The sequence below is a fragment of the Phascolarctos cinereus genome, unplaced genomic scaffold, assembly GCF_003287225.1.
Source record: "Phascolarctos cinereus isolate Bilbo 61053 unplaced genomic scaffold, phaCin_HiC Scaffold_9;HRSCAF=440, whole genome shotgun sequence".
NCBI lineage: Eukaryota > Metazoa > Chordata > Mammalia > Diprotodontia > Phascolarctidae > Phascolarctos > Phascolarctos cinereus.
Genome location: NW_027556402.1, coordinates 22,939,267 through 22,963,452, shown reverse-complemented (window position 1 = coordinate 22,963,452; position 24,186 = coordinate 22,939,267). Strand labels below are relative to the sequence as shown.

General features: G+C 39.2%; 1 protein-coding gene across 1 annotated transcript in view; it reads right to left on the bottom strand.

The window, feature by feature from the left end:
• Positions 1–24,186, bottom strand: part of FRAS1 (Fraser extracellular matrix complex subunit 1) — a 479,438-nt gene that overhangs the window by 58,750 nt on the left and 396,502 nt on the right. The window contains 4 exon segments of the mRNA XM_020988371.2: positions 4,569–4,737; positions 8,010–8,169; positions 10,390–10,540; positions 17,258–17,371. Coding sequence (XP_020844030.1) covers positions 4,569–4,737; positions 8,010–8,169; positions 10,390–10,540; positions 17,258–17,371 — 594 coding nt within the window.

Sequence of the window (24,186 nt, the reverse complement as noted above, 5' to 3'; positions counted from 1 at the left end):
TCCATACTGATGACCTGTGTCCTGTCCTGGTACCTTTACCTGCCTGGAATCTCATACCTGGTATACTCTTCCTCCTTGCCTCTGTTTTTGGAATCACTGACATCCTTCAAGATATCTCAAATACTACGTTCTAGAGAAAGTCTTTTAAGTTGCTAACAGCCTCCCCTCTAAAGTTACCTTCCACTGACTTTGCCTGTATCTTGTATGTACCTAATTATTTATATGATGTCTCCTAATTTAATAGTCTTTGGAAATAAAGGTCTATTTTTGCCTTTTTTTTTGTAATCTCTGAGTCCTCCATAGTATCTGGCACCTAGCAACCGCTTGATAAATGCTTACTGATGATTGAAGAGAGGCAAAGAGGAGACAAAACAATCCCTATTTGCTTATGAAGCAATGGCTTACTTAGAAAATCCTAAGGAATCAACAAAAAACTAATTGAGACAATAGTTTCAGTAATGCTGCAGGCTGCAAAATAATCCACAAAAATAAATAGCATTTCTATATAGCAATGACAAAAACCATGGATCAATAATAGAAAGGAAAGTCTTCAAAATAAATACAAAATATACAAAATATTTGGTAGTCATTCAACCTACCAAAGCACATGCAATTCTCATATGAGCACATTTACAAAATGTTTCTTACAGAATTTAAATACTAGGAGGAATATTTAGTGTTCATGGACTGACCACAGCAGTACAAAAATGACAAAGCTACCAAAATTATTTTACAGTTGTAATTCTATACCAAACCAACAAAGAGACGATTTACAAAGCCACGCAAAATAATAACAAAATTCATTTGGAGAAAAAAATTCATTTGCAGGAAAATGATGAAAAAGGTAGGAATGAAGAGGAAATAAAACTTCTAGACCTAAAACTACAACATAAAGCCGTGACTATCAAAACTGTCGGCAGTTGTTAAAAAAAAAAATAGAAAAGTAGGTAGGTCAGTGGAACAGTGGACCAGGAAGAGTTGTAGATAATGGAACTGAGTAACAGTGTTTGATAAACTTGAAAACACAGATTACCCATGAAAGAAGTCCCTATCTGACCAAAACTGCTAGGAACACCGGAAAGGAATTTGGATAAAATTAGGTTTAGACATTTTCTAGCATATTTCATAATAAGTTCAAAAGAGAGAGATGAGATTATTAAAGATATTAACAATAAAGATATTAAAATACAGTACAGTACATACAGTAAAAAATTAGAAAAGTAGCAAGTCACACATATGTTAGTAGGGGTAAATATTTAATAAGGGACAGAGGCAATTTAGAAAGATGAAACAGATAATTTTGATTGCATAAAGGTGAAAAGCTTTTGAACAAAATTAATGCATTTATAATTTTCTCTTTTTTGCAACATGGCTATGTAGAAATATGTTTTATATGACTTCTTATGTAAAATGGGTATCATATTTCTCTGGGAAGGGGTCCAGGGAAAAAGAGAATTTGGAACTGAAAATAAAATTTTTTAATTTTTTAAAAAAATAATGTACTTATGGAAAAAAATCTTTGCATGAAATATTTTTGACAACAGTCTGATAGTTAAGATATATAGTCAACTAATGGAAATACATAAGACCAAAATCCATTCCCCAGTCAGTAAGTGCTTAAAGGATATGAAGAAACAGCTTCTCAAAAGAAGAATTGCAAATATTAACAGAAAACTCTTTTTCTTTTCCTCCCACTATATACTTCATTGGGAAAAAAATTCTTTGTAGCATTCCTTGTAGCAAATACACATAGGTAAGCAAAATGAATTCTTTAATTGGACATATTCAAAAATATATATATTTCTTATTCTGCATCTGAATAAATCACCTCTCTATCAGGAGGTGGACAGTGCTATCAAAACTGTTCACTTTTTTAATACTGATATTACAGTATGAATTTTTTTTGTGTTCTGCTCATTTCACTCTGTTATCACAGTTCATACAAATCTTTCCGAGTCTCTTTGAAATCATCTATGTCCTCATTTTTTAGGCCACCTTTCTTAAAGCATGGTATTGTACTACATTCATGTTATTAACAATCACATGAAAGAATGTTCTCCACCATTAATAATAATGGAATTGCAAAAATGAAAGCAATCTTGAGGTTTAACATTTCACCTAGAAAACTGACAGAGATAGCAAAGGATAAGGTTAGTCAATGTTGGAGGAACTGTGGAAAGACTGGCACACTAAAAGGGCAGCTAGGTGGCGCCATAGTGCACAGAGTGCCAGACCTGCAGTCAGGAGACTCATTTTCCTGAGTTCAAATATGGACTCGACATTTACTGGGCAAATCACTTCACCCTGTCTGCCTCGGTTTCCTCCTCTATAAAATGCGCTGAAGAAGGAAATGGCAAACCACTCCAAAGGCTTTGCCAAGAAAACCCCAAATGGGGTCACAAAAAATTGAACACAACTAAAACTACTGAACAGCGAGAAGGCATACTGAAGCATTGCTGCTGGAGTTCTGAATTGGTCAAACTATTCTGGAAACCAATTTGGAATTATACAAAGAAAGTGATTTTTAAAATGCCCATGCTCCTGGCTCCTGATTCCAGTGGTAGGTAATATACTCTAACAAGGGCAGCTAGGTGGCACAGTGAATAGAGCTGCAGGCCTGGAGTCAGAAAGACTCATCTTTCTGAGTTCAAATCCAGCCTCAGACACTTATTAGCTGTGTGATCCTGGGCAAGTCACTTAATTCTGTTTACCTCAGTTTTTTCATCTGTAAAATGAGCTGGAGAAGAAAATGTCAAACTGCTTCAGTGTCTTTGCCAAAAAAAAACCAAACCCAAATGGAGTCACAGAGAGTCAGACACAACTGAAAAATGATTGAATGACAACATTCTCCAAGGAAGTCAATGGTTAGAGGCAAAATATTCATAGCAGAAGTTTTTGGGGCAGCAAAGGATTAGAAATAAAATACATGCTCAATAACTGGGGGATGGCTAAATAAATTGTGGTACATGGATGTAACAGAATATTATTGTGTTGTAAGAAATGATGAATGTGATGAAGAGAAGAACACGGAAAGACTTATATACACTGATGTAAATAAGCAGAGGTAAGTGAAGTAAGCAGAAGCAAGAAAACAATAAATACAATGACAATGATGTAAATGAAAAGAGCAAAACATCTGACAGTGTATTCTACACACTTACAATGAAGAAGAGATGGGCCCCAAAGAACAGATGTGAGATGACCCCTTCCTCTGCTTCTTTGTAGAGGAGGAGGACGACTAGCAATGTGAAACATTCCATATAACCTTAGGCTTCCTTTCTTAAAAATGAATTTTTGATTATGGGGAACGGCTCTATGGGTGGAGGAGGAAGAAGGATACAGTATATCATGTACATAACATAAAAACAAAATAACCACACTTTATTTTTTAAAAATAATAAGAATAATTTAAAATAACAAAGTAAAATGTTTTCACATTACATTTAAAAATAAAGTATTGAAATATTTTAAAAACAATCAAAATTTAAAAATTTTATGGCTTTATTCTACTTTTATTTTGAGTAGAAAACTAAAATCTACATATGAGCATGAGGATTTTTATGAATAAAAAATAGAGGGATATAGGGAAATGGGTTTTTCTTGACCTTGGCATGAACCAAAACATCTGTGGTTTGTATGGTTATAGTCATAGACCTTTAGGGTCATTTAAAAATCTACAAAACAAATTATTTTGATAAAACTCAAAATTATAACAATTCAAGTCCAATCATGTTTTTATTTCAAAACATTTCCTCTTTCAAAGAAAAGAAAAATCTGCCTGTCTAAATGTGAGGTCTTTGTAGTTGGTCTTTGGCCTTTCTCTTTAAAAGATGGACTTTGACCCCATTAATCTTTTGGGAGATTGTACATTTGGCATAAACCTTCTTTTCTTCACTTAAGTCTCATGCATAAAGGAAAGCCAATGGTACCACAAAAACTCTTCAATGAAACATGAGCCCAGACCCTTTTAGAAGGATGTGGACCGAGGAGAATCACTCACTACACTCGACAGAGAGAGTGACCCTCTTGATGGTAGCTTGAGCAGGGGGCGAGACTTAGGTGTAGCTGGTTTAGGTGGGAACCTATGTGACATGATTTGAGACAGTGGGAAGGTCCCCTTGACCCTCATGCTCCCTGAGATTCGACCATTTTTCATTCCTTTGAATCTTAGACTCTTCAGTTTCCAGAAAACTAAAATTTCCCTAATAAAGCTGATAACAACTTATAATGGTAAGCTAACAAGTTAGCAGCAATTAGATGGTTATCTGAGAGCAAAGATGAGGGATAGGAGAAAAATGCCAAAAGAGGCTTTTCAATCTCCAGAGAAATTCAAAACTCCATAGAAGGCTATTAACGCCTTAGGACACCAGATGAGAAGCTAACAATCTAGCAGATGATTACCTGAGAGTAAAGACAGAGGACAGGAGAAGATGGAAGACGCCGGGGGAGGGCAGGGGAGGCAGAAAGGAAATGGAGAAAGGGGCCAAGGTAAATGTCCCCACAGTGGCGAGGACCATCCTTGCTGCTCAGGATCAAGAATGGCATTCTTGCCATCCTTACACACCCACCTGGCCGGCATATTCCACATAGTCTTGGTGCCCATGTTTTGAGTGTGGGTTGGAACTGGAGATGGCCGTCCCCTGTTCCGTGCGACACAGGACGATGGCGTATTGGTTGAGGTTCCCAGTTCTCTTCACAGTGACACTGACAGAGCCGGCCTTCTCACTGACATTGTAACTTGAAACAGAATAAGTAGCCATGAATTTTACCCATCACTATGGGAGACGCTAGTATAAATCTGTTCAAAAATCAGGCATAGTTTTTTTTTTTATTGGACCTATGATTCTATTGATATAGGCAGCTAGGTGGCATAGTGGATAGAATGCTGAGCCTGGGGTCAGGAAGACCTGAGTTCAAATCCAGCCTCAGACACTAGCTGTGTGACCCTGGCCGAGCCACTTAACTTGTTTGTCTCCGTTTCCTCATCTTTAAAATGGGGATGATAATATCACCAACCTCCTAGAGTTGTCATGAGGATAAAATGAAATCATGATTGTAAAGCACTTGGCACAGTGCCTGGCACATACTAAGCACCATAAACGTCAGCTATTATTGCTGACAGCCAGCATGGCTCAGAAATTGAACCTGAACTCGGTCTGCCTCATGGAGTCTCTTTCTTTGAGACCAGCTCAAGTGCCATCTTCTGCCCCCTGCGTGGAGCCTTTCCTAATTTCTTCCTCCCTCTCCCCAACAACTGCAGGTCACCAGATGCTGAGGTCCTTTCTCAAGCTGAGCTGCCAAGCATTCAAACTCTAATGCAGAGAGCCCAACTCCAAAGGGCCACCCATGTTGTTTGAATACCAAACTAAGACTGTTTTACGGAGAACTCACAGAAGGTGAGCCCTCCCACAGAGGTCAGAAGAAGCCGTACAGGGACACTCTCAAGGTCTCTCTGAAGAACTTTGTAATTGACTGTGAGACATGGGGATACCAGTACAGGACTTCCCAACACGGCACGCCCCCGTCAAAGAAGGCGCCGTGCTCTATGAGCAAAGCAGGATTGTGGTAGTTCAAAAGAAAGGTGAGATGCGCCAATTTAGAGCCATCTCCACTCCGAATGTTCACATGGGCTATCTGTGCCCGACCGGCGGTAGAGCCTTCCCAGCTCCTGTTGGTGCGATCAGTCACAGACGGACACACTGTACCTTGACCCCAACACAGTGACGTCATTTCAGTCCTCTTCGAGAAGGAAAGACAGCAACCAACTAGTGCCCTCCCTACCAAGCTCCCTTGTGCTTGGGAAATCTGTATATGGTTGCACTTGTTTGCTTTGTATGTAATCCTTTATATGTATTTTACGAGTACTTACTGTCTCCTCTACTCTAGCGCAAGCTCCTTGTGGAGAGACTGGTTTGTCCTTTGTACTTGTACCCCCTCAGTGCCCGGCACACAGTAGGCGCTTAGTTAATACTTACTGATCGACTATTCCCTGTATATAATTCAGCTGGTTACTAACACTCAGAAAACAAGTAATTTGGCACCTTTAAGAAGCACTGCTGTTAAATGAAAGAACTAGTCCTCTGGAAGGCAAGGTTACCAAGTGAATGAGTTGGGTTATGGGTTGCCGAGATATTTTAGGGGGCTAGGTGGTGCCATAGTGCACAGAGCCCTGGGACTGGAGTCAGGAAGAATCATCTTCCTGAGTCCAAATCCGGCTTCAGACAGTTACTAGTTTTGTGACCCTGGACAAGCCACTTCACTCTGTTTGCCTCAGATCCTCACGTGCAAAATGAACTGCAGAAGGAAATGGCAAACCATTCCAGTGTCTTTGCCAAGAAAACCCAAATGGGGTCAGGAAAAGTGAGACCCAACTGAAATGACTCAAAACAAGAAGATGTTATACACTGCTATGCTGAAGGGAGGCTGGCAGACTCTTAGCACGTGAGCTCCTGTCTGGGCAGCAGATTGAAGATTATCTCACTGCAGCAAAATGTGCCACATGTAGAGTACAGGGAATAGTAGGGAGGTATTAAAAAGACAAATAAAATATGTTTCCTCTGATACACATATGGAACAGCATGGAGCAGACCAGGTAGAAGCTACGGAAAGGTCCTTGGGTAGCTCCAGACAAGAGGAAAAGATAAACGGACCTGTTTAACAGCTCAAATACTTAGATAGCTGGAGTTTTACAAAAGAGTTTTTAGTAGTAACTTTTTTAACCCTTTTTGTGACAGGGGCATTATATTACTTATTAGAAAATAAAAGTAAAAATTAAATAGGTGCTACACCTTCATTTTTACACTGTATTTCTGTAGCAAAGGCAAGTCCATGGATCACGTGCTCCTTATCTGCTTCTTTCCCATCCACTCCTGAGGATGACCTAACAAATGGCCCCGGGAGATTCTGAATATTGCTACAGGATTCACTGGGGGGGTATTCATTCAGGCACTGGGGGGATTCAGCCACCTCCTAATGATGATTCTTAAAACCCCTGTTGCTTTTTTAACCATCCAAAATATTCCAATGGTCGTTATTCTTCCAAATGACCAATTTCACTTAATTCAGGATAGTAAATATTATTCTGGGGAAACACAGCAAAGGGTCCAATAAACAGCACAATTTTGCAGAGTTTCAATTATGGATGCTATCACGAGTTGCTCTTCTGTACGTGCAGCACATGGATGAAGGCCATATCTGGAGTCTATGGCATTAATTATGCTGCCAGTTTCATTTCCTCACATTCTGATTTCACACTTAGTGCTTGCAAATGTACGTTTTTAACGCTATTCTTGCAAAATGATTTAAACATCCCAATCTCTTATTCACTCTGGAGGGTTTGGATTATGCCTGCTACATAGTATTCAGCAGACCTCCACCTTCTTCTACTGACATAATAGGGGAAAAGAAGTACCTACAGCCTCAGAGTTCACCCCAGGTCCACAAATCCTCTTGAAAACTTAATACCAAGGACAGAGGAATGTGAAGGACAATCTATTTAAATTCACTGGCTTTTCTGTTTTCTCTCAAGCCTTAACCACATAGGCTAATGCTTCTTTTTAAGTCATGAGATTTTTTTTAATAGTTTAATAGATTAACTCTGACCGAAACCTCTATGTATTATTGGGTCATTTCAGTTAGGTCTGATTATTTGTGACCCCATCTGGGGTTTTCTTGGAAGAAAAACTGAAGTGGTTTGCTGTTTCCTTTTCCAGTTCATTTTGCAGATGAGGAACTGAGGCAAACGGGGTTAAGTGACTTGCCCAGGGTCACACAGCTAGTAAGTGTCTCAGGACAGATGTGAACTCGGGAAGATGAGACTCCTGACTTGAGTCATGGCATTCTATCCATGAGCCACCAAAACCTGGGAACAAAAGTCCTCATGAATGAGATGCCCCTTAGAACACAGAGTAGGCTTTTAATAAATGATTGATTGATTGACTGACTTAAGGTTGATTTCCATTGCTACTAGAGGTATTCCTCCATTTTGGGAAACAAAACAGTATTTGTACCTGGTATGTTTAAAGCTGATCAGGGACCACTGGATATGGAAGATATTATCACTGACCACGTTGGGTTTGCTGTCTTTCACTAGGAACTGAAAGCTGTCCATCGTCTCGTGGACCTTGTCTTCATCTAACACATAACGTATCAAACCCAAGTTCACATCCTCTGTGGGGAAAAGATGGTGCAAGAGTCACTTTAAGCATAGAATGATAACACCTCCCAAACTAAATGCTCAGGTCTATTTCCTTGAGTAACTTACAGACAGTATTGTGGTGCAGTGGGTCAGTGGTCCTTAAAAAGAAAGTATTCCATAGAATTTTTAAATCAAAATAGTAATAGCTTGGGGGAGAGGAGGGCTCAACTAATAGTGATGGGGATTACAGAACCGGGACAGAAGAAGAAAATAGCATACAACAGGAGTTAGTAGTTCTGCAAAAGCAGCTCCAACTTGACCTGCCCTATCCTCCCCCCTCAAAAAAAAAAAAAAAAAGGAAGTCTCTCTGTGTAATTATGTCTGGGATTCAACCCCTTACCATTTTGTCTTTTGGCATCATCTTTCTCCAAAGGTCAGCTCAGCTGCCACCTCCTCCATTAGGCCTTCCCTGAACTACAGCACTCCCCTCCCCTTCACATTCCCACTTTAGCCTCCCCAAACTGCAAAGATTCCTTGATTTCTCAGATTTTCCTAGTGCACTTCGTTTGTATCTCCTCTTTGTACCCTTGACCTGGTACATGTGCCATACCGCACCCCCTTTCACCTCAAAGATAAGTTCCTTGAGAGCAGGGACCATACTTTTTTTAGGGCTCATAATCCCAGCACTTAACATACAGCATTTTGTGATTAATAAATGGTTGTTTCATTGAATGAATCCACTGGAAAGAACATAAAAACATTTCTGTTGAGTGAATAATAAAAAGTGATTGTGACACTAATGGAATGGTGGGGCCTGCCTAGACCCCAAAACCCCTAAGATTATGTCTCTGGAAGAAACCTAGCGACATGGTCTTAGGGCTTTTGGGGTCTATGTCCCACTACTCCATCAACATGCTTTTCTAAAAAGTTAAGAAAAATTAATGTTTTTAAAAGGGTTACTGAAAAAGTGTTAAGAAATTACAAAAATGCTTTCTTAAAGTAAAAAAACCCACATTGTTTGTGTTTTTAGAAAATATTATGCTTTTAAAGGTGATTATAAAATGCTTTTCTTAAAAGTAAAAAATCCCAAATCATTTATGTTTTTAAATAGCATTATGCTTTTAAAAGTGATTGTAAAATGCTTTTCTTAAAATTTAAAAAAACTCCAAATCATTTCTGTTCCTGGCACATACTCAGTAGGCACTTAATATTGGTTGAATTGAAATTCTAAAGAATTCTTCAAAAGTACTATTTTTAATTCTGAAGGATTCATAATAAAAAATGCTATCCACTTCCAGAGGGAGAACTGATGAACTCTAATTACAAATTGAAGTATAATTTTTTCCCTTTCTTTATTTTTCTTAGTGTTTTTTTGCAACATGGCTAATATGTATGTAAGTTTTGCATTATTTCATATGTACAATATATCATATTGCTTGCCTTCTCAATAGGAAGGAGGGAGAGAATTTGGAACATTCAACATTTTAAAAAGAATGATACAAATAAATTTTTTGAAAAAATAATATTTCTAAAAGAGATGATAAAAATGTCTCAAAATTTAAAACCCCCAAATCATTTGTGTTTTTAAAAGGTGTTTTTTAAAAATTATTGTGGTTTTATAAAAAATGCTTTTCTTTTGAGTGGAAAAACCCTATATCATTTGTGTTTTTGTTAGGCAGAAAAGTAAACCTCATGGGAGAACAAAAATATCTTTAAATCAGGCCATGGTAAACAAAGGAAAAGATGTAAAAGATCAACACGGAAGAAATGCATTCCCAAAGCCCTGGTATGAGGTCCTTGCTGCATACATTAGGACTTCTTCATCTTTTGGGTATCCTGGACCTCTTTGGCTACAATCTGGGAAGCCCATGGGCCCCTTCTCAGTATAACGCTTTTAAATGCATAAAATAAAAAATAGAGGATTGCAAAGGAAATTATTTCTATAAAATAAAATTACCCATTTTTTCAAGTTCATGGAGCCCAGGGTAAGAACATTGTTCTAAAGCATGGCCATGATATAAAAAAACCAGGAGAAAAAGAGAGAGAGCAAGGTGAAAGGGGGGTAAAGGTCACAGGAGAAATGAAAATAGTAAGACTACATAAAGTGGCTCATCACAGGTTCAGAAGCAAATGATGAGGTCAGTGGGTGACTACGCTGACAGATGGGAAAAGTCCTTCTTTCCTTCAGTAGGGATCAGGAGAGGTTCTAAGTCGGCAGGGGACATGGAGATCCCTGACCTCCGGCCGCCTACCCTGGGTAAAAGTTGTGGTAGCTTGCTCAGGGTGAAGTTTGTTCTCCACGTAGCCATGCCTGGGTCCAGTTGTTATCTCATAGACAAGATGCTTATCCTCTGTATCTGGGTCCATGGTCAGTAGCTCTTTCTTGGTGATCAAGTTGGTTGCCTAGAATACAAAGACCAAAGAATCCTAAATTAAACAGAGAGTTAAAAATTATTCCCTCTTCTTTTAAAGGCATCCAGGTGGCACAGTGGATAGAGTACTAGGCCTGGAGTCAAGAGGACCTGAGTTGAAATCCAGGCTTAGAAACTTACTAGCTGTGTGACTCTGTCCAAGTCACTTCACTGTTGCCTGCTTCAGTTTCCCCATTTGTAAAATGGGGATGATAATAATAGCACCCACTTCCCAAAATTGTTGTGTTGTGTGGATTGAATGATATCACACGTGTAAAGTACCTGGTATACAACAGGCACTTAATAAATCCTCCCTTCCTTCTTCCCTACTACCCTATGGAGGGCTCATGATTACATTCATTCAGATATGTAGCTACCTATTAATGGTAGAATGTTGGGGTTGGAAGGCATCTTAGAAATCATAGAATGTAATGACAATTGATTTGTGAATCCCTCTTACAACGTCCCCGATAACTAATTACAAAGTCCTTGCTTCTAGATGAAAATTTACTAGCTCATGAGGTAAGCCATTGTATTTTCAGGCACTTCAAATTCTTAGGCAATGGGCAGCTAGGTGGTGCAGTGGATAGAGTACCAGGGTTGGAATCAGGAAGACGTGAATTCAAATCCAACTTAAGATAAATCCAACTTACTAGCTGTGTGACCCTGGGCAAGTCACTTAACTCTGTTTGCCTTAGTTTCCTTATCTGTAAAATGAGCTGGAGAAGGAAATGGCAAACTACTCCAGTATCTTTGCCAAAAAAAAAAATAACCCCCAACAGGGTTCCAAAGAGTCAGACACAACTGAAACAACTGAACAATAGTAACATAAATTCTTAGGCAGAAGGTTCTTACGTGGAGACGAATACCTCTCTTTAACCTTCACCCACTAGTCCTAGGTTTGTCTTCTGCAGTTACAGACAGTAAGTCTGATCCCTCTTCTATCCTTATGAAAATTTTAAGTAGGAAAAACTACAGCAAAGTCACATGGCAGAGTCCATGATGGCGGTGTCTTTTCTCCTCCAGGCTACATACATACAAATACAACAAACAAAATATGTGTGTAGGTATGTCTATCCATTATACACACACATGCAGACTTCCTTCAGTTCTTTTGCAGATAACATCAGTTTAAAGAACACATGAGATAATACTTGTAAAGTCCTTAGCACAAGCACCTGTTGCATATCTGATCCCTTCCCTCTCCCCACATAATACACTCCAGCTTGTCCCTGTCTCTCTTAAAGTGGGGTGTCTAAGAGTGAATAAAAACTCTACACAAGGCCCGACGAGGCAGAGTGATAGTGATGAAGATGATGGGGGTGATAATTCTCAGAGACAATACCTTAAAATTTGCTTTCTGAACAGCAATTATGCAGGGTAAAGAGTGAAAGTGTTATTATTCCTATTTTAGTGATAAAGAAACTGAGGCTAAGAGAAACTGAGTAATGTGTCCAAGCTTCTTTATCACATGAATAACATACTGTCTAGCCATGTCTCTTGTATCTTGGATTTGTGCAGCTGACTTTTTGAACTTGTGAAGGACTTTACATATATGTATATAGAGAGATACATAGATAAATAGATATATCCACTACATTTCATCTTCTTAGACTTAACCTATTCTCCTACAGCATAAGGATCTTTATCGATCCTGATTTTGTCCTTCAAAGTAATGTCAATCTCTCGCAGCTCTGTCACCTGAAAATTCAATGACCACAGTATCTCTATCCTTAGAAATCCACCTAATTGTAACATACATTATTCATACCACACTTTATCCTCTTTACAAATGTACTGTGAGAGCCTTAGTTAAATGCCTACCTGAAAGCCATCTAGAACAGCACCTACTGCAATCTCCTGATCAAGTAATCTTGTTAAAAAAAAAAGAAAAGAAAAGAAAACAGCATTTGTCCACCATGACTCATTCTTGTGAAGTCAGTCAAGTGTACTAGGTCAGTGTGAGTATAGTTCCTCCCTTAAAGTGCTCACCAAAACATACGTCTAATAATTTGTTCTAGAATTTGAGCAGTGTCAAAACTGCTGTCTACAGTTTCCAGAATCTAACTTCTTGCTTTTTAACATTTTAATTAGGACACCTGCCCACTGTGTCTTCAGTCTTCTAGAGCCTCTTTCCACTCCCCACAATTCCTCAAAGATTACTCAAAGTAGTTCAGTGATCACATCTGCAAGTTCTTTTAGTGTCCTGGGGAGAATCTGTCTGGCCTAGAAGACTTGAACTCATTTCAAGCACCTGGAGGCTCTCTTCGTTCAACTCTTCACCGAAACTAGGCTTCAATTTGCCCTTAACCGTTTTTGTTCTGAGTCTGAGGCTCATTCTCCTTGACAGAAAAGACGAAATAAAAATAAGAGTTGAGTAGTTTCCTTTTCTTTCTCATCTACTAACGTTACACGGCTGGCCCCAAGCTAGCGGTTCATTCTTTACTTGTTCTTTCACTTATTCCAAACGTAATTTTAAAATGTTTTATTATAAAATAGAAAATCATCAACAAACATGAACATTTCCATGTACAAAGAAGGCCGGGAAAAAAAGATTGTATAAGAAACCATGAATCTATTACATACAACTTGTGTTAAAACACACATACACATACAACATTGAATTTAATATGGTAGTACCAACAATGGCCTGCTCGTCTGTATTCCTTCTGAACGTTTATAAATGTTTCATTGATACTATTTTTTTCTTTCTTTCTTTTTTTGGCATTACTGCTACCACCCCCAAATTCTCCTCTCACCCTCAAAGAAAACCTTCCATTGTAACTTTGGCCTTTGAGGGAGACCAAGCCCTCTCTGAGTCAAAAGGGAGACATCTAGAATCTAAGTAGGATCCCGGAAATTGTAAACCTGGAGAGACAGCTTTCTTTTCTCCTCATCCTGAGAGACAGAAACAGAGAGAGACAGAGACACTATAGGGAGCTCTGAGTCCCATATTACTACTTTTTTTTTAAACTGAACTGAAGCAGAGGAGGGGCTTTTGCTTTAAGCTTTGAAAAATTATGGACAGAAAGCATTGTGAATGGGAAGTAAAGTAAATGTATTCCCTGCTGACAGGTATGGGTGAATTTTTTCTCAAAGACACTGATGAAACCAGTGAAGTGTTTTAGTTCCCTTTTCTCCCCATTTTGCTCCTATTTTATAGTTATTTACTCCATACCCTCCCAATTCTTTCAGTCTGCTTATGACTTTTGACTTAATTCATCCCTTTAAAAGCATCTTACCCTCTACATAAAACTATAATCAATCGTAGGTCTTGGCCAGGGCTCTCTTACTGTTGCAGCACCACCCACCGTGTATCTTTCACTCAGCTGCACTGAAGGAAATGGATGCCAAGAATGATCTGGATTCGGCCCCTAAACAATGCCCTCTGAGAGCCTGGAAGACTCCCCTGCATCACCCTCATCTCAGACATAGACAAGGAAGAACAGAGTGCAGTGACTCAAGCCCTACACCCTCTAGCCCTTGCCCCGCAAAAAAGCAACCCTTTGAGATTATGAGCATCATTATTCATCTACACCTCTATCTGCCAACACTTTTTTTCTTTCCAGCATCATTCAATCATTGACCAAAGAAGAACAAAACTTCTACTTTCCACTCTCTCACCTACATCCTTCCTCAGCCCTCCCAACACACGACCCACTCCAATGCAGCCCATCCTTTTCCAAAATCCCCTTTGGGATCACCATAACACAGAGAACAAACTTCCCTTCATTCTGAACCCCTTTCTCTCATCTACTAGCTTTCACTGACACCAGACTCCTCACTCACAACCCAGCCTTCTTGACCAACCTCTCTAGCCCTGGATGCGCTCACACCCCATGACATATTGGTCCTGGAGGAAGAGGCGAAAACACCTTCCCTTTACTGTCATCACTCAGCAACCACCTCCCCCTTTGATGTTCATTCAATTAAAATTTCTTAGCCAATCAAGATAAGAGTGGCTTTTGTGAACTGGCCCCCAGATCAGATAAATTATGAATTCTTGAAACATAATTTCCAGACTTTTTAAAAATCATGGTCTTCAGGGAGTCCAATGAATCTTAAATTATCTGTAGTGAAGACATCTATGAGCCTCAGGTGACATGACCACTGTAATGGTCATAGAGCTCCCAACATAAAGATATAACTAGTACAGCTACAATAAGAACTCAAAGCACTTCCTAAATTGATACCATTAACGACCAGCAAGAATAAGTATTTTAAGAATGTCTATAGAGCCTGGCACTGGATGAATGCCCTTACTGAAGAAAATCCCTTCCTCATGCATCTTTATAAGCTGGGCATTAGTCAGGTCTTTCTTGATAACAACATAAGCCAGAGTTTGCTCTTTAGCCAAAACAAGAAGGCATGACCTAACCTAGGACCATTAACTGCACATCAAAACTTAAGCTTAGGTAAGAGATAATTCTATGGGGCAGTGTGTTCCAAAGGAGCAACGTCTATGTGTTCATGTTCAGCACTGGTGAGGTAAACAGGCTGGCATGCAGGGAAATGAACAACACTGGAGCTTGAGTATTGGCTCACATCATCTTTGACCTCCAATATGCTTTTCAGTCAACTGAACAGTGTGATATATTGGGAAAGAGCCCTGGGTTTAGTCAAAGGACCTGGGTTTGAATCCAAACTCTGCCCTTAATCTCTTGATTAACATCTTATAGATATTCATGAAATCCTTGTCAAAAATCATTTTTATTTCCTTTGAGTCTTTGCTTGGGGTTGTTAACAAGTTAGATTTGTAATAACCATTGCCTCAAACCAAGTATCTACTTCCCAGTCAGCAGTTCCAAACCCTGTTATCATGCATGCACCTCCCCCATCCCTTTCCAACTCCCTTTTGTGTTACCTGCTTTTCAAAGTCTATGGCACATGTCTGATGAAACTCGGCATCCTCTTTCTTCACTAAAAAGTCCTCTCAAGAATCCTCTGATTTCCCTTTATCAAGAAGGTTCCCTCCCTACTAAACTGACAACCAAGTTCACTCATTCACTTTGCCTCCTGAGAGGTGAACTTGACTGATCGACCTCAGAGAAGGCAGAGAGAAGAGAGAACTCATAGAAGCTGAGAGCTGGAAGGGTCCAACCCATACGTGTTTACACAACATACAGGATCACTCAACTATGGTACTGAAGACAAGCGGTTACCCATCCAGTGTGTATTTGAAGACTTCCAAAGATGGGAGAACCCAGCACTCTCAAGCCAGCCCATCTATCTTTGGGAAAACTCAAATTGTCAGAAGGTATTGCCTGACATCAAACTTAATTTTCCCCTTTTTGCAGTTTCCACCCATTGCTCCTTGATTTGCCTTCAGAGTCCAAACAGAACAGGTCTAACCTTTCTTTGACATGATGACCTTTCACATCCTTGAAGACAACTCTATGTCCTCTCTGAGTCTTCTTTTCCCCAGGGCTAACTTCTACCAGTCCTTTCCACCAATCCTCACATGATATGGACTAAAAGCCCTTTACTATCTTCCTTGCCCTCCTCTGGACACTCTTCAGCTCAGAAATAGTTTTCTTAAATCAGGCACACAGTAAATAGTAAATAAATATTTTTTTCATTTAAAAGTTCATTAATATTAAAAAATTTTGGTCCACATAACAAATTTCTATCTTTCAATGCCGTCTACATAGCTATTCACCTGTTACATCTTCCTTTAGGGGAAGCTAGATGGTGCAATGGGTAGAGCACCAGCCCTGGAGTCAGGAGAATCTGAGTTCAAATCTGGCCTCAGATACTTATTAGCTGTGTCACTTAACCTTGTTTGCCTCAGTTTCCTCATCTGTAAAATGAGCTGGAGAAAAAAATGACAAACCATTCCAATATCTTTGCCAAGAAAATCCCAAATGGGGCCATGGAGAGTCAGACACAACAAATGAGTCAACAACACATAGTCCTTTTTCTTCTAAAGACTTCGCTTCCCTCATCTCTAATGCTAATAATAATAATGCTAATAATAATAATAATAATAATAATAATAATAATAATAATAATAATAATAATAATGTATTATTTTATCATCCAGCCTTATGGGAAATACCAGAAATGGGTCACAGTCAGTAGGCCTGGAAAGTCTCTCAAGATTGTCAAATAATTTCAAAGGACTGCACATCTCCTGGGTGGCCACACACCCCTATACAGCCTGTCCATAAACATTAAGAAGTTTCTTCAAAATAGTAGTACCTGCTATCCTTGCTGTTCTATAGGGCATAGGAGGATGCTTTTTTATATGAAATTCCAATTCCATACCTTGTAGGAAAAGCCATGTCCCTCTCAGACAGCTTAAGGGGTTCAGCATTTCCTCACCTCCTGTGTCATGGTCTTCTACTCACCAACTGTCTGACCCTAGTTTTGATTCTCCTCTGCCTTTTCAAAGTCTTTCACTTCTTGGTCTTATGCTTAGATTCCTTCTTCTAGTCTATCTAGCAGCAACTTTAGTTTCCCGAATAAATCAGGGAAGAGAGAAATAATTTTTTCATATCCTCTTGCCTTCTCCTTAAATAGGGCAACAAGGATTTAAATTGTTCACCAGATGTTCGCTTTGAGGAGGACATACATTTTTGATGAGTTGGGCAGGCTTCACACCCATACACCCAGAAGTCACTCTTTGCATGGCAGAATAGCTACTAAAGGAAAGAAAAAGAGAGGCTCAAGGAAGTTAAGTTAGCATGCAGAGCTAGGAAGGGCTTACCTGTCCATCCATATACTCCAGCCACTGCAAGCCCAAATTGGTGACAATTCTTGGGGTGCCATCATCCACTGGAAGGATGTCCACTTTAAACCGCTGGGGTGCTGCTGTCACAATCTAAGGGAGGGAAGCCAACATTCATAGGTACCCCAATACACCTCATATTCAAGATAGGGAAAAGGAGGACCCTTCTAAAATGGTAGCACTTTGGGAATGGAAAATAGAACCCAGATCACCAGCTTGCATTCTGTAATGAGGACAGTAGCAAATTGGGGGCATGAGTCTGGGACAAAAGGAACCAAGGACATACACTCATGGGGTCTCCATTTTCAGTGAAGAATTTTTTTTTAACAATCTGGGGGTTTTTTTGTGGCTTTTACTATCATTCTGGGATAGAACCAAAAACTAACCATTTCCCCGTTTATAAATCACAACATGTTTTCATGAGAAGCTAACCAGAGCTATTATTAACTCTTAAAGGGCCAGGCATGTCAATCAATGTATCAATATTATAATTTTACTCTGAAATAATTTTTTTTTACTCTATCTCTATGGATAAAAAATAATGCACTATACATCAACTGACACTGCTTCAAGGTATTTTTTTTTATGCAATTGGAGGTAAGTGACTTGCCCAGGGTCACATAGCTAGTGTCAAATGTTTGGTCTGAGGCCAGATTTGAACTCAGGTCCTCCTGACTTCAGGGGCGGTGCTCTATCTACTGCGCCACCTAGCTGCCCCTCAAGGTATTCTTAAAGTCTGGTCTTTCTAGTGTTAAAATGGCAGTGTTAAATTTCTTTCGAGGGAAAATTTGCTTTTTTTCCTGGAACAGGCCTTTCCTTGTCTTTGGAGAAAAAAAGAATCTAATTGTGAAAAGAAGGTAGAGGAAGTAAAGATGCATCAGTGGGAAGAATGAAAAGATTCAGCTCATAATAACCTTTTACAATAAATGTTTGGGCTAGTTCAGCTTGCTGGTTCCAATGGTTCTTCCCTTTTCTTTGCCTGAGCTACCTCCACAAAGCCCAGCTCTGAGGCCTCCTTGTGACAGGGAGGTGTGCCCGGGCTCTCCAAGGCTCTGCCAGTAGAGAGCCAGCTCTGATGGTTCTACCACCTTGGAGAGGCAAGCAACTGGAGGTGCTCTCTGTGGCCTCGCCTAAAGAAGGCCTCGCTGTGCAACATAATGGAAAGAGCACTAAGTCAAGAGTCAAAGGGTTTCAGTTCAAATTCTGACTCTGATCTTTACTACCTATGTGACCTCAGGTAAGTCACCTAACTTCCCCCAGCCTCAGTTTACTATCTGGTCAGTTTTCTATCTTTCTATCTAGATGGCCTCTGGGGTCCCTTCCAACTCTAGATTTCAGTTTTAAAAGGCTCACTCATCAGTCGTGGGATGCCTATGACAACTTATGGAACAACAAAAAAAAAAGCACAAAAAGGCCCTCAAGTTTCGGCCAATGAAAGAGCAGTGGAAAAGAAGTACAGGTTGCTAAGAATCTCCTAATTTTTCAACCTTGAATAAATACTTAGTTATGCAGACTCCAAATACATGATCTATGTCCATTGATCAACAAGCAGACATACTACTAAGGCAGCTGAATCATATCAGCTTTGACATCCTCCCTTTAAATGAAGACTTTAATTGGAAACAGAAGACAAAATGAACTTGAAGATAAATGGAAGGATGACTCATAAGGTCTATGGAGAGAATCAAAGATTTGAGGGAAGAAAAGAAATTTACATGATAATTTTGTTGTATATTTGAAAGGAATAGCAAGTTGTGCAAAGCAGATTTACAGTTTCATATGCAATCATCTTTTTTTATTGCATTATGTTATGGAAATGCTTGTTTTATTCTAGAACTTAAAAAAAATAGATTCGGAGATGGAAGCAATCTTAGAGACCATATCAAGATCTGATCTCCTAATAATGCAGATGTGAGGAAAATCAGGTCAAGAGAAGGGAAGTTACTTGTCCAAGTAATAAATGTCAGAGTCAAGATCAGATCACAGATTCTCTGTTTCTAAATCCAGAGATCCTTCCCCTGACCCAAAGTCTTTCCACATTGGTGGGTTTGGTTTTAACATATCCAAAGGTGACAAGAAATATCATCTGATAGGACACTTGGTCATTTTGACCTGTATCTGCACAAATATCATTAATAAAATAACTTCTGCTCATGAACCAGCATGTATTGTAGAAGATAAGTGGAGAGATTCTTAAAAAAATAAAACCTTGATAAAACCCTCAAAATCATGTCCATATATACTCTATTCCTTGGGGACTTCAATGCAAAAGTGGCCACAGGAGAGGCTGGTGAAAAGCAGCTGGAAAATACATTTAGTCATAAAAAATGGGAGCAAAAGCTTGAAGGTTATACAGATGCTTTATTTCTTTGCTCCGAATATTTTCTTTAAGAAAGAGTCAAGAGGCCATTACCAGACAGGGTAATAACAAAGAATGTCGCACAGCACACTAAAAAAAAAGTGAAACTTTTATAGCAGACAGCAAATTATACTGGCTGTCATTTCTGAATCAACTGTCTGTGTACAAACAGACCATTGACTTGTCAAAATCAGAGAAAGGAGAAGGGAAATGACTATGCATTTATATAGTACCTACAATGTCAGGCACTATACTAAGTGTTCTACAAATATTACCTCATCTGATCCTCACAACAACCCTGGGAGGTAGCTGCTATTACAGAGAAACCGAGGCAAAAAGAGGTAAAGTGACTTGCCCAGAGTCACACAGCTAGGAAGTGTCTGAGGCCACTCAGATCTCCCTGACTCCAGGTCCAGCTTACTGTACCACCAGCTGCCACATTAATCATTACCAAATTATAAGAAAGAATAAAAATGAGAAGAAGAAGATATGATATGGAACAGAGGTAGCTCTAACCTTACCTATTTCAATAAGCTGTTTATGATAAATGATGTGAAATGCATAGGAAGAAATGAAATCCATGATTAATAATTTCCTAAGAAATTGTAATGAATGCAAAAAAAAGCCAAAATGAAGAGAAAGAATAAGGGAAAGATGAGCTTACAGAGAGTTTGTTGAGACACAACTAATCCAGATTATCCTGAGGGCATTCATGAATAATACTGAAAAATAGACAGCAAGCAGCTGAAAAACTGAAAAAGACCTGTGAAGATTTCTGTAACATTTCTCTATAATATTTATTATATATGATATATTTTATACATATTATATTCATTTTATTCCGTTCATTATATTCATGAATGTATTCATTATATATAAATAATAATACAATATAATATATATTTCTATAACAAACTCTTTTCTCCATCAAGAAGAACTAGAGCCACTTAACATATCCATTCCCAATATGCTGCATGACGAAGTAGAAATGGTACTCAAGAAAATAAAATACATAGTAAAATAAAAAATAAAAACGCAAAAAGGATTACGACTAAACCAAGTTAATACAGAGAAGGTCCACATTGATCGTAACCCAATTTTGAGAGCACCGAGGAAGTGATTCTCAAGATACTTGAAAGAAGAGGGCTGAACGCTTGTTTAAAAAAAAAAAAGAGAGATTGGGGCAGCCAGGTGGCACAGTGGATAGAGCACCGGCCCTGGAGTCAGGAGGATCTGAGTTCAAATCCAGCCTCAGACCAGACCATCAACACTTACTAGCTATGTGACCCTGGGCAAGTTACTTAACTCCATTTCCTAGCCAAAAAAAATTTTAAAAAAGAGACTATTACTGAAAAAATGATCATGAAAATATCATATGCCTACTATCCTATACTTATACAATTTTAATGAGCATAATCTACATATATTGGGGGATGAGATGGGACCAGAAAGACTTTTGCAAGGACATAGTCTGACGTCATATAACTAACCAAGAGGCAGCCTACAAGATCTCACAATGCTAATAGTCGGATGACAATATAAAAGCATTTGACTCAGTAGAGCAAAATGATGTCTTCAAAGTTCTTCAAGCACATGTTTCTCATGCATATATTAAAATCATACAAGATTTTTTGAACAATAGAACAACAAAGATGGCTTTATTCAATCACCTTCTGATTAACACTAGGGAGGACGTGAAAGACGAAGATGTGTTTGCCATTGTAATGGAAAAGATCTGGGCTGGGAACTGTAGGTGATGGTGAACTGGATTCAGAATGAATAGGAGACGGAGAGAGGGCCTGATTACATTTGCACAGTGGTTTTAATAAGTTCCATTATTCACCCAGAGATACTGCGTAGCTATGAGACATAGCACACCACAGTTTGAAAAGCATTAAAACTGTAAGTCACACAAAGGGCAACATAGGGATGTCTGTGATGGGTGTAAACAGGCTATAATATATTAACAAAGATTTGCACAGAAGAAATAACATAAAGGACGGAGATGAAGGACTGAAAAAAACAAAACAAAACATGGGTCAGACATCTAGAAAGAATCTTTTTTTTTTTTACCTTTGTTTGTACTCCCAGGGCTTAGCACACTGCCTAGAATATAGTAGGTGCCAAATGAATGTTGTTGACTTGACTCGAGGAGATATAAAGGAAGACCCATGGCATGTTGGATAAGAGTCACTCACACTGGTTGAAAAAATGGGCATGAGTTGTAAGTGAACCACCACCTCGAGGAGATCACAGATCTATCCTGGTATCAAAGTATGTCAAGGGTGATATGATTACAAGCTGCATAGAACAACTCATTCTCCTGTCATTACTGGGCAGTCAGGTTTTTAATTTTCATTCTTCCTCATCTCCCACAATCACCCTGGAGACTTGCTGTATCCCCTTTGTTAAACAGAGGACAAATAGGCCCCTCGCTGCCACATACTGGGCCATTCTAATAGTTTGAAAAACGAACCAACTGCAGAAAAACTGCAGACTAGGAGAGAAGGAAAATGAAAGCAGTGATTGATCAGTAATGACGATGCAGGTGTTCAAACAGCAGAGAGGGTCCCAGGAGACTTTACTGGAATACAAGGTTAACCTAGTATAACCCATTCCCAGGCTGATTGCTCTACAGAAGATATAGCAGGTGTTCCTTCCCTTGTCATGTTCTCTGTGGAGGCAAATGCAGATTAATCCAACACACACACACACACACACACACACACACACACACACACACACGCACGCACGCACAAACATACTCACATTTTAAAAAGCCTTGCTCACTTATCAGGGAAAAACACTATGCCACATGCTTTGGATACAAACCCAAGAAAAAATGGTGCCCTCTTTCAAACAGCTCAGTCTTCTTGTAAGATTCAACAGCACTTAGCATAATACATGGCACGTAGTAAGTGGACTTGTCACGTCACTGGAAAAGCCAATACAAGATAGTTTGATAAAGGGGAGAAGAGCTGGGGGATCAGAAGAGGCTTCACGGAGGTGGCCACACCTGAGCTGAGCCTTAACTTAACATAAGGGAAGCACTCAGAGGTGGAGACAAGAAGGCAGTCCAAAAGCTCAGAGATGAGAGATAGAACAGAGTTTGGGGAACAGTGAGTAAGCCAAGTTAGCTGGAACACAGAGAGCAAGAAGGAGTGCGATATAAGATAAGTCCACCACGGCTCCTTTTGTGATGGCTAAGAATTGGAAACCGAGGAGACGCCCGACAACTGGGGAATGGCTGAACAAGCTGTCGATGGAATACTATTGTGCTATAAGAAATGACGAGCAGGATGATTTCAGAAAAACCTGAAAAGACTTATACGAACTGATGCAGAGTGAAGTGAACAGAACCAGAGAACATTGTACATGGTAACAGCCATACTGTAAGATGATCAGCTGTGAATGACTTAGCTATTCTCAGCAATGCAATGATTCAAGACAATCCCAAAAAACTAATGATGAAACATGCTATCCACCTCCAGAGAAAGAACTGATATTGTCTGAATACAGACCAAAGCATGTTATTTTTCTCTTTCATTCATTCTGTCTTGTACACAATGATTAATGTGTACAATTGCACATGTAATAATCTTTATAGGATTGCTTACCATCTCAAGGAGGGGGGAGGGGACTGAGGGATAGAATTTGGAAAGTAAAACTTAAAAAAAAAAACAACATACATTAAAATTGTTTTAACAAGTAATTGGGGAAAAAAATAAAATATTATTAAAAAAAAAGATAAGCCTGTCACGGTCTGGAAAAGTCATTTGCTCCAATGAATCAAATGTTTTTCTTATAGTCAACAGACAATACACAACCTGTATTCCTAGCATCTTTCAGTCAACTGTGTAATTGGAAAGAGGAATGTCAGCTTCTTGAGGACAAAAACATTTATCTTTGGTCTCCCCATAGTCAATGCTCTGTAGCAGTGGGTTAATAGGGCTTGTTGAGTTTGACTGGAAAAGTGGGCTGAAGGCTTTAGATATCAAGCTAGATTTTCTTTTATAAGCATCTGAGAGTTTCTCGAGGGGACATAGTCAGACCTGTGCTTGATGGAAATTATTTTGACAGTTTTGTGAGAGCTAAATGAGAGAGGGAGAGAGGAAAAACAGGGAGACAAGTTAGGAAGCTACTGGAATAGTCTAAGTGAGACATTACCTGGACTTGAGTGCTGCCTGTCTGAATAGAGAGAGGGATACAGATGCCAAATAATTTGGGGAAGGAGAATCAACAAAACTTGGCAACTGATGAGAGGTGAAAGGTGAGGGAGAAGAGTTACAATGACTGCCAGGTTGTAAACCTGGGTGACTGGTATTCTCAACAGAAAGAGAGAAGGTTAGAGAAGGTGGGGGTTTAGTGAAGGAGATGACAGTTCTCATTTTTGACAAGCTGAGCCTGAGATGGCCTGGGGACCTCTAAGTAGACATGTCCAATAAGTACTGGTGATGTAGAATTAGAATGCGGCAAAGGGCTACGGGAGTCACGTGCATAGAGACACTTAAACCTTTGATGGTTGATGAGATTACTAAGAGAGATTGGA